General features: G+C 35.8%; 1 protein-coding gene across 5 annotated transcripts in view; it reads left to right on the forward strand.

Moving 5' to 3' along the window:
* The window catches only part of LOC139771224 (atrial natriuretic peptide receptor 1), a 92,770-nt gene that overhangs the window by 60,519 nt on the left and 20,090 nt on the right, over positions 1-12,161 (forward strand). For all 5 annotated transcript variants that reach the window (XM_071703844.1, XM_071703845.1, XM_071703846.1 and 2 more), the window contains 2 exons: positions 4,080-4,156; positions 4,403-4,494. In XM_071703844.1, the coding sequence (XP_071559945.1) occupies positions 4,080-4,156; positions 4,403-4,494 (169 nt within the window). The remainder of the gene's footprint in view (positions 1-4,079; positions 4,157-4,402; positions 4,495-12,161) is intronic.

Raw genomic sequence — 12,161 nt, forward strand, 5'->3', positions numbered from 1 at the left:
AAGAGGAAAGAAGTCAAGCGCGAGATCCAAGGCCACCGAGACGTAACTTTTCAACGAAATTCCGTCGAATAAATCGACCATAATATCATTACACGCGAATTAAACTTTAAGACGCTCATCGCGTTTCAATGTCGAGCGCTCTGAGGAAAGCTTTCGGATAATAACTTCATTCATTAGCTCTGTAATATAATTTCTATAAATCGATTTAGCACAAAATTGAGATTCTATTCAGAAATATAAGTGCTGTAATAGTTTTTGTTCGTCATTAGATATTATTGTTAGATATATATTTTAATAAAACTATACTTTTCTATAAAAACGTGACTTTAATAAAAATTCTTTAATAAAAATTTTGTTTACTTAATTTCGTTTAATTGATCGATTAATTTGACTGTTATAACAATTATTATTTGCAGAAATTAGTCGTGGAAATACCAATGTGTAACTATAAGCAATTATAATAATAATAACTGAGTATTTAAAGTTTTAATGCAATTTTTGAAAAAATAAAGCGGTTCGATACCTAATAAATATTATTTTAGCTCATTGCAAAATACGCGCGCGTGTTTTCAAACGAAATAAGGTAAATACACACTTGAAAGAAGAATGGTTAAAAGATAAATGTTTTAACAGCTTGCAGAGATACTGTTTACGCAATGCATCGAGTACACTTCTCTTGCATGTACACTTTCTCTTGCATGCTAAACGGCAAATGAAAATTAATTCGGTATAAAATACTTGTTATTAGATTCAAGATAAACACAATAAAATACATATTATTATGCATGTTAACATAACATAATTATATGCAGAGAAGCGTGATATAAATTTATGTATCAGTATTTCGACAATTTAAACTCCAGCGTTAGATTTTATATCTTAAACTTAAATATCTTTAAAAATATATATATATAGAATTATGCGGTCTAGATATTATTTATGCAAATTTTCAGTAGAATTACCGTTTGAAATCATGATACATAAATCACGAAAATGTATGACTTATATCTACCTGCCTTTTCTATATCTGCTCTCAGTAACGTGCTCCGGAGAGCATAATAATTTTTTCTCTATCTGACCTCTAATCTTTATTTAAATTTTCCCTTTTCATCACACGTCACAATGATCGGGGGGAACACTTTCCAACAATTTTTATCTGTCAAGACGCAGGGTACGATATTAACGAACAAACTTTCCGCATGATATACCGCATCCGACTATTCAACCGCGAAATTTCGCGCGGAGGATTATCTTGAATTTGGAAATGTTCGCGGATTATAAAATACTTTCTATCGAATAAATAAAATTTTTATCGAGTATGCCGACTCGGCGGAAGCATCGTACGTATCTACATGCACACATGCATGGAGTGTACGTACACGAAGTAAGGAAAGGAAGAGAGGACGAAGAAGAAAAATCCGATATCGCGACGGTAAATTTTCAAGGGCTGTCCGGCGAGGCAGTTTGGCTTTCCCGTGATCGACGGCCAGGCTCTTCGAGGACGAAGACGAAATGGCGGAAAGAAGTAACGCTTCGAGCACAAGCAGCCTGACCCTGCCACAAATGCCGGGGCCGAGTCCCGACGGCGGGACCAGTCCCAGGAGGGCCGTCAGCCCTCTCCTCGAGGTCCGCAGGCCTCACTGCACCCTCAACTGCGATTCCTGCAACCTGTTCCTCGAGGACATCTACAGACACAGTACGTGTCCGTTGTCCTTGACGCACGACAGCGGATTCGGTTTTCTGTAGTCGCGGTCGAATTCGATACGCAATCAATTATGCCATAAGCGCATTTATACACGGCCGTATCATCCGGCTCCTGAGGATAGAGATCCGTCGGAATACAACACCCGGTATTAACCTCGAACAAAATTAGTTGCACTTTGTGACATATTTGCGCGTTTCGGAGTGCGCAGAATTTCATTAGAAGAGATAGACATTTTAGACAGTACATGTTATAAATTGATGTTGATTTCGTGTTGCCGGAGAGGAATTTTATAAAATATGCAACGCCTCGCTAGGTAATTGGAATAGAATAGCCCAAAAATGCCTCTCATTTTTGCAATTTTTTTTTACTGAATTCCATGGAACTTTTACATTATTTCTAATAAACAACAATATATTTTACTTGTTTTATTTAATTGTTTACTTGTTTATTTAATTTGTTAGTACTTTTCGACATACATACGCCCGTACAGGTACACACACGCACACATTATAAGATTTTTAATACTTGAGATATGCATTATCATTATTACTATTATAATTTTAACTAATTATATATATTCAATAAGATAATTATTCGCCATTTGTCATACTAATAAATTACTACCAGTCAGGCCGACTAATATTCTTGTTCTAATTAGATATATACATATATGTTATTTGTACTTTTCATGTATTTTTTACACTACGTATATAATTATTGGTTTATAAAAAATATTTTTTATTACAATAGTTTTATTTTTTTTAAATTTCCTTGTTTATTCCTGTCTTTTGAATGAAATTGTATATCATTAATTTAGCGGAATTTTTTATTTCGAGAATTCAAGGAGCATAACGCATGATATATGATGATATACAGGAATCAAACTAGAATCTATTTGGAGATCCTACATGTGAAGTGCTGGCAAATATTTCCTTTGCCACGTGGGCTATGAAACATCATCCAAACTGGAATCTTTCCATGTAATTTCCATTTAGGTCTATTGTTTGTTATACCTATCATTTCAGTTTTGCTCATCACGTATCAATATTTCAAATAAAATTATGAATGAGAAAAAGAATAAGATTGAAGAGAAGTTTATTAATTAAAACAGAAAAAGCAAAGATGTAAATTGAACGTTATTATCAATAAACGTATCGCTTCAATCGCTTTTTAATTGCGAAAATTGGCTTGCATTTCATTTCACAGCTCGACGATTAAATAAGACTGATTTTATTTAAAAAGAAGTAACTACGATGGTTACGATAAAACTCTATTTTTGCTTCTTTATACGTACAAGTTATAAAAGAAAACTAAATTCGGTTATCATTGATACATTTACATCCCTTTGTCATTTTACCTCAATTCGTTTCTCGTGACGTTGCTCATGACGTTTACACCAGAAAACCATTTAACTAATTCCGTGATTTTGTAGAACGAATATATCAGCGTTAGCCGGGACAGAGTTCCGGCATGAACGTAAGGTGTTATGTAAGTTGATCTCCATCCCGTTCCGACATGATTTTTATTTGTGAATTTGGCGTATGCCATATACGTAAAATGTAAACGCCTGCAAATGCCGTTTTTGAAATTTTATCTAGTCGACAATTCTGTCAGGTGTCCCGGTAGTTATATTCTATAACTTACACTCATTCAAACATTGTATAATCCTCGTAAAACGAAATCTCTGTCGCAAGATAAGAATAAATTGTGCCTTATATAAGCAAAGAGAACATTTAAATGGAGTCACAGAGCCGACTCGTTTTTCTCTCTTTCTCTCGACAGAAATAAAAATTATTCTCAATAAGACAGACGTATTACAATTTCACGGTTCGTTGATGCCCCGAGATGTCCACGTCAATCTGTAAATATACTATCTTATTGGAAAATTTTTATACGGGTTAGATGCGCTACAAAATCGATACGAACGACATTATACTCGAGAAGATCAAACGGTTAACGGAAAATTTGTAGCTGGCTGCTCTTTGAAATGATACGTGGACAGTAGTGAAGCACGATGGTAGGTGGAGACGAAGGAGAAAGTTCCTCGCGCTAAGCGGACATCGCTGTCTGACGTAAGCGCGGACTACTCCACTGAGCCATGAATAAACGTAGTTTCGCGCGATTGCATGCGGACGCTCCAATTCTGAGTAATTGCAACATCGCGGAAACCCCCCGGTATTACGTCGACTGATTCTTTTAACACGTTATCACGTCCTATAACAGTCACGCGTCCCAATCGATATTTTTACGCGCAACAAGCGGATTATTTTCCGCGCACTTTCTTTCTTTTTATTTATTTCCTTTTCATGAAAAGATTTTTTTACATTGCCCTGTGAACTTTGATACCACGCAACACGCTTCGTCTCTGTTGCAGAAATAGTAGAAGGTGTCAGAAGAGGTGGCAGTTCACCCTTAAGGCCTGTAATCGACGAAGCTTCCGTTGAAGAAGAGGTAAATATCATCTGGCAAATATTTTAAATGCCCTCGCGTATTTACGTTTATATTAATTTATGCGAGATTTATCTGCTCATGATAATCAATGCGTCGTTCATTAGCATTATCAACAGCATATCACCATAAAATATTCATGTCACTTGATGTATTATTAACATATATGTTATTAGTAGCCCGTTCTTTTAAAATGAATTTTTACAGAGAGAAAGAGCATAAATTTAAAAGATAAATCTCGTTTTATAGGTAGCTACTCTAATGAGACGATGCTGGGCGCAAGATTCCGCGGACCGGCCGGATTTTCCTGCGCTGAAGCAGACGATTCGTAAAATTAATAAGTGAGTAATTTCTCTCTAAGCATTTTATGCTATTAACGTAATTATGCGATTTACAGATCGCAATCTACGGGTCGCGCGTTTCTAATTACGAATTAAGCCCACGTCGATGTCGAAAACGTTAGGTAGTTTGACAGCGGACTTAAAACGGGACCTCGAGCAAATTTTAATGACCCATTCTCTCATTAAGCTAAAAGCCCGCATTGAGGCGTGAGCGCGTAGCGCGGATATCGAGATTGTGATGGGAAAAAAAAACCTGCGTATGTCGTTCTCTAGAATACCGATAAAGCTCGAGCCGGGATGTAATGCGAGCGCGGAGCTGTAAAACTCGGGGTAACGTGCGAACTATCAGGAGAATGCATTAACTGCGTCATCGAGGTATTGTCCCCGTCTAACGTTATTTCCGTCTCGTCGGACTTTCCATCGGATTCGCCGTTACGTTTATATGCCGAGGATGTCGGTGTGTGTCGGAAATGTCGATAACGGCGACGATTTCCTACGATGTCGACGGAATCAACGATGACGATCGTATATAATTGCGGGGGCATTAACGCGGCCGCGTCTTCGGCTCGGAAGAGAGACGTGAGATTCAGGTCGAAACGAATTGAGAAATGGCTGACTGCGATCCCCGGTATATGGTGCGGAACAGCGTCGTTCGTATTCAGTACGGCAAATTGTACGGGCCATTGTAGAAGCCGACATAAAGCGTCGCCGAGAGCAAAACTCGCGATATCTCGAGCATTTCTTTTTCTTCTGTCGTAAAGGCGGGTAGTCACCTCCTTTTTTCTCTCTCTCTCTCTCTCTCTTTTCCTCTCCTTCTCTCTTTCTCTCTCCGGTTAGATATTGGCATAGTTGTCGACCTTCCGGGTATCGTGCATCACCTCACACCCGAGAAAGAGTACATCGCCGAATCCAGGCACACGGTAATTCAGTAGGTCAATAACTGCACGTGGAAAAAACGGCTTCTGGACGGTTGAGCGTGTTCCGTTGAGGAACAGAAAGTCGAGAAATAAGCTGAAAAGATGATGATGAGAGACTGGGAGGCGAAATAAGCCGGAAAAAAAAGTTAAAAGAACCGTGTCACCGGCAATCGATCATCGAAGCAATCGTTCGCCCTTTTCTTCAAGGAAATTACGCTTGAAAGAGGCGCCGCTGGCTTTTCTCGGAAATACAAATTTGCGACTGAATCATCCATGAGATTATCTCTTCTAGAGGAGGTACAAACTAAAAACGAGCGTATCACCTAGAAGGGATGGTGAGATTTACATTTTCGATCGTCTGATGAAAGTCAACGGTGATCTTGCGAGAAAATGTGAATTAAGAATAGTGAGAAGGAGAAAGAAAGAAAAAGAGAGAGAGAGAGAGAGAGAGAGAGAGAGGGAGCTTGACACAAGAAAATGAGATCGCTGCTTTGCATAATTTCTATAGGCATAATTTCTCTCATCGCGCTTCCATGCTGCGCGCTGGAATCTACGTCAAATAAGAATTCTCCAATCTCACAGGAAAAGCGATTCAATCGACATTCGTTCAATATCTTCGACGGACGGGGCTGTTTTGATTGACGGCTCGTCGCCGCGTTTGATCGAGAGCTTCCGATCTCATTTAACTTTGACGTAGTTTTATCGAAGTACTCGACAATTTTTATTTTCATTTTCGACGATAACATCCATATGACTCGTGAATTGGACCGAACGTGGCGGCCGGTTATTGACTTTCGCGAGAATTTTGCGGACTCGAGAGCCATATTCGCAAACATCGTTATTAAAACTGTTGATTTTTAATATAGATAAAACGTATTATGCATGTAAATATTGTATACAATGTACTATTTTATTCGTATTTTTTAGGGAAATAATTACGAACAATTTTACTTTTAACGCGATTGAACGCGATCTATAACACATCAAGCACATTTACATTTTACATCTAATTCTTTTAATGTTGTACGTGACATATTTAATATTAAAGTTAATATACAATATTCATAATTTATTATTTTATATATATTTATTATTTTATATTTATAATTTTATAATTAAACTGTAACTTGAAATGTCGAGTCATTCAGCTAGGATTACATCTAAACATGTCCTATTCGGGCTTACGTTTGATGTATGTATTATTCATTAAAGTTTTAAAGCTGTAACAACATCACGGACTCTCAGAGATACAACTGACACCGCACTACACTGACAATCCCTTTAAACTTCCTAAAGCCTATTTACTAAGAGACTATGTACAGGACGTTGAAGCAAAAAAGTTTCAAAATCTAAGAACATTTTCAATCTGAAGTTTTTATCGAACTTAAAGACAAATATTTTTATCAATCTTTATTTAAAAGAGGTCTTTCCATTATTAATCCTGACTATTTTTAAATCCGTCATTGACGTATTTATAAATAAGAAACTTAATGGCTATATCTGACAAAAGTTTTACATTGCGCCACATGTATATGTCTCTATATTTCGAACTAGATACAACTTCACAAAGACATGCCTGCATTTTTTGTTAACTAACGTCAGAGCTATTTGCAGAAGAATATTACATATACGCAGATATACGTGTTATACGATCTATAAATAAATGCACATTGTTATGCATATTATTACCATATATTCAGCGTGTTGATTGTTGCAAAGTTAAGCGGTTTCAGCAAATAAGACGTTATGATAATAAGGGCTTATAGTGATCACGACACTTTGTGTTCTTCAATTTCGAATTAATGCCAACGAATGAAAACGTTAGGATAATATCACAAAATGTTTCAATATGTGCGATAAAATCTTATTTACGCTGCCGGTAAACGCATTGTTTCGCACACAATACACGAGCAGAATATTAAATAACGATATAGAACTATTTTCAACACCTAAACACGTTGCGCAAACTACTGCTCGAAAATAGAGTGCATTTTTTGGGATTAATAATTGAGGAATGTATTTTGAATACCTGTTAATTTTCAACGTGGAATATTTTTTAATACTCGTATTTTTAACAAGAACGTTTTATGAATTTCTATACGCGCGCCTTTTCCAGGAAAGTTTTCCACCACGTGGAATCACGCTTGCGTGATATTATACGAGAATTTCTGTTTCGCGATGGTTTCGCTTTTGAAACGCGAAAACGAACCCTACGTATTCGATTGAAGTATGACATTGTGCACCGCGAATAAATACCGATATAAAGGCGATCGGACGTGCATGGAGCACGTGGGAAGCATTGAGCAGCTTTGGTGCTCAATGCTGCAACGAATATAGTGCGATTGGCAGCGGCAGATTAAAGCGGACGATAGTGTCGTCGAGATTCGCACGTTCCTCAGCCGGATGCTGAATTTGCGAAGATAACATCGTCGATTATAGGAATTTTTACTATTGGACAGTTCTCTCGAGACCGTCGTTGCTCTGTGAAATCGTTATGTACCTTTTCCGTCCGGCTAGAAGATTAAAGCCAAAAAAATTTTATTAAATAAGAAATCTAGCGACGAAACGTTTCCTTTGATTGGTACATCGAAAATTATCAAAGCCAAAGAATCTCGCGACAGCGATGACCCTGTATGTGTGCGTACTCTATATGCTTTTATTATTATATTTTTTGTTCTCGATGCGGAATACGTTCGTGTCTCTTTGCTTTCATTTGCACGAGTTATTAAATTACTAGTGCGACAGAAAGGCCCAAAGGCTCGAAAGATGGAAGAGACGGAAACAGAGACGAAAAAGGTTCTCGTGAAAAAATGAAATTAATTTTAAAGCTTAACAAAGATAAGGATGGATAAAAAACAGAGAGAAAAGAGCAATATTAAAAGATAAATGAAGATGAAAAAAAATTAGAAGAGTGGTTGCACAGGGTAAAGAGAAAATAGTGTTTGTGGCAAAAGTAGAAAGAAATACGCAAAAAGGCGGTGTCATTTATTATGCACTTGAATGGAATTTCTTTCACACACACATACTTACCATCATAAAGATTACATAAAGTATATTAAATTATACAAAGTAATTTAGCTAAGTTTGTGCGTATATACGTATATAGTTATAAAGACACTATATACAGTACGGTTACAAAGAGCCACTTGATATCGTTGTTTTAGAGTAAAGCCACGTGCGTTTTTAATAACTTTTTTTAATCCTCTAAGCGAAGGATCCTCTAAGACGAAGATTTACTCCCGCGTGAGAAGTCTTGGGCTTTTATGCATGACTCGTGCCAATATTACATTATAAATCACATCATATTCTATGAAGGCAATGCGCCCGCGCGCGAGGAATATCTAATATCTTTTCACAAAGAAGGCCCGCTATAAACTCGTCTCCTCTATTATTTCCCGAGCTATAAAATCGATCTCCAAGATATTTCATAACGTCATCAAGGAATATTGAGCCGTGCGCGATTAGTCAGAAATTAATTTTTCTTATTTCATTGCGTACGTGCTACGCAGGTATGCCAGGTAATATGAATTTCTTTCTCGACCAAATAAAAATACTTTACAAATAAATTATGCATCCGACGAACATAAAATTGAGTTTCTCAAACAAGATTTTTTTTTAATTCCGCATTGTCATATTTTACTCCGAAAAAATTTCTTACAAATTATTAATTTCGGAATATAAATAATAAAATGTTATTCCTTAATTAATAAAAAATCGAGTACTTGTTAATAGAAGTTTTAGTCGAAGCTTAAAATGCGAGAATCAAAAAATACCAAATAAAATACCAAAACCTTCTCGCGATAATATTTTTTTTTTAATTCATTCTTAAAATATTCTTGAATTAGTCTAAAATATTTTCTCTATACGCAATACGAACGTTTTGCTAATGGAATAATATTAGGCCATCTCGAAAACGAGTGTTCATTGACTTCGTTATATAAAAACTATGCTTAAAGAGGAACGACTGATTACTTAGCAGATCTTTGTGTGTTTATTAGATCTTTCACTAATTGAAATGTAATTTGTACGTCTAGAGGCCGAATAAAAGGAAAGGAGTCACAATTATGTTTCGGTAAATTCGTAGACTTCGCTTTTCGCACTTTATCTTTCGTGACAATTATGATGCTACTAATGCAATTTCGTGGTTTGAACTAGCTAGTCGGGTTAGATACAGATCTTAATTCATTAGCGCGTATGCACGCTGCGCATACACTTTATTCGCTATTGTACAATGCTAAACATCACTTTGTTCCTTCCATATGTCGCGCAACACACGTTGTTCGCGCCGACTTCATCGACAAGTTATAACTTCAAAAGCGTCACGGCTGACGATCGGACTCACTTTCGTGAACAGAAATGCACATTTTCAACCGTACATATTTCTCCGTAGTTTATTTGGCTCATTTTTAACAGCGTCGTTAATCCTTTCGATCTTTTTCGCAAAGAAAAAAATGTTATTAATATTAATAAGTATATATATTCTGTCTAAACCTTATCTTCTCTCCGTCGATTGAATGTTCAAAGTTTTATTTATTTTTTTTTTGTTCACAGAATGTTTTATCCATTAGGAGTTAGTTTTTGATATTTTAACAAGTATTTTAATATCGACAGAGAGTTTTGCCGAATGCCACTGATGGAGAGTATCATTATCATAAAATTATTTTAGAATAATGGCATCCCATTTCATTTTGAAGCACGGCGCGTCAACGTCTCTCCAACGTTAACACGGTTACAGCATCTCTTTGAAAGACGATTATGTGGCGTGACTCTCTACACAACTACGTACACGTGTATTCTGCTATGTGCTTCAACGCCCGGCGTTGACGTTAGCGCGCACGTGCGCTACGCGCTGCAAGTCGAGAATTAGATCGAACGAGATAATTACGTTCGATATTTCGTAAGAGAATTACGTAAACAGACCCGCGAAAGCTTCCTGTTCGATGTTGAGGCAACGTGAAACGCAAGTTCTCCGAATAGTTATATAACAAAATCATTGAGAAAGAAATAAATTTCTCTCTTTGTTGCCGTTTTAAAAATTATAAAATGTTATTTTAACCATTTAAAATACAATATCGCGTTCAAATTTGCAGTCGCTTGTGAAACTGTGACTCCTCGAATTTTTTACATTTCAGCCTAATTGCTATTATTTCGCTATTCAAAATATTTGTCTACAGTAATGTAGTTAGTTAGAAAAATTTTATGTAAAGCCCAGATATCACTTCGTAAATATTCCTCGCAAAATTTTCCGCTTCATAAATTATGCGACTGTACCACGACCGCGGTGAAACAATTTGCTTATCATTTTAGTCACGAATTGCGAGCGAAGCAAACTAAAGGTTTTCTCTGTTTTTTATCCACCCACGGTGACATTCATATTAAATTTTTTTATTAATTCGCAAAGCAAATTGATACTCTTATACCGTAAATTCTAATCTTCTTAAATCTTAAAATAAATTTAATCAGCTCAGATGCATTTCATCTGTCATCTTATGAGATTATACTATTTAATTGTTTATTTCAGTTTCTCCAATACATCGTTGTAAATGTATATTTTCGTAAGAGGTTGATTGTTTTGAATGACAAATGTTAAATCGTTGTAAATGTTAAACAATTAAATTCAGTTTAATTCCAAAAATAAAGGAAAGGTAAAAAAGTCAGACGAAAAAAGAAAGATCTTGCATACGCAATTATTCTGGAGATATTAACAAATTAAGTGCTTGCATTTTCGCGAATTTATTCAGAATCTCAGAAAAGTTCTGTGCGCAAGGCCGAATTTCGCCGTTTGTGTGAAGTCGAGCAAAAAGCTTATTAGCGGCGCGCTCAGCAATATGAATAATTAACCTGTTCAACAAATTAACCCGTCGACGTTTAAATCCTCTAGTTCCGCAATTATTAATAAAGTATATGCACGTTATGTACCATAAATTTTATACTGCACTGAATAAACATGAGCTCACTTTTATACGTTCAAATAAGATATACTAATAATTATATCTTAACGGCAGATATATAATTTCCTTGTCATTAGTAATAAAAAATTCACCATATCTACAAACTAAAAATTTTGGCTTTTTTAAATATATAAATGTATATAATAATAATATAATATGTGTGTAACAATTACTTTACGAATTCATTATTAATCAAGATCAATCAATCTGATTTGGGAAAATAATTGTCTCTGGAATTATAATCGATTTAATTAATTTACATTGTCCGTGAAAATATCATATTTTGCTGAAATTGTCGAGATTGAATAAAACCGCGAAGGTATCCTTTATCGATTTCTGTTCTTTTGATGTGTATCCTTCGACCTTCCGATATTGGACGAACTGCTAATTTCCAGTAAATGGAGCGCACGTTATTGTGCAGATAGAAATGCCGATTTATACACCCCTTCAAAAGTTTTCACAACGAAGATAAAAGCTATAAAACGGACATGATCTTTTCCGCGGCGTATCTTCACTTTTAGTTCCGCGATAAGCTTCTTATCTCTAAAACGATTTAAAATATCATGAATTTCAGTGAGCCATGAATATAAAGTAATGTGACATATTATTTTAGATAAATTCTCCAAAATAGTGTTTATTCTTTGAAACTGAACGGCTCACATATGTAATATAATATTCATTACTGCAAAAATTGGCTGAATAGTGAACAATCACGTTTTAGTTTTCACATTATTCGGAAATACATATTCACTTCGAGAAACAATCGTGCAGTTCGTCAATTCAGTATTTTCAGGTTATT

The sequence above is a fragment of the Temnothorax nylanderi genome, unplaced genomic scaffold (genome assembly GCF_030848795.1).
Source record: "Temnothorax nylanderi isolate EJ_2023f unplaced genomic scaffold, tnyl_v1.0 TNYL_tig0037_pilon, whole genome shotgun sequence".
In the NCBI taxonomy this organism is placed as follows: domain Eukaryota; kingdom Metazoa; phylum Arthropoda; class Insecta; order Hymenoptera; family Formicidae; genus Temnothorax; species Temnothorax nylanderi.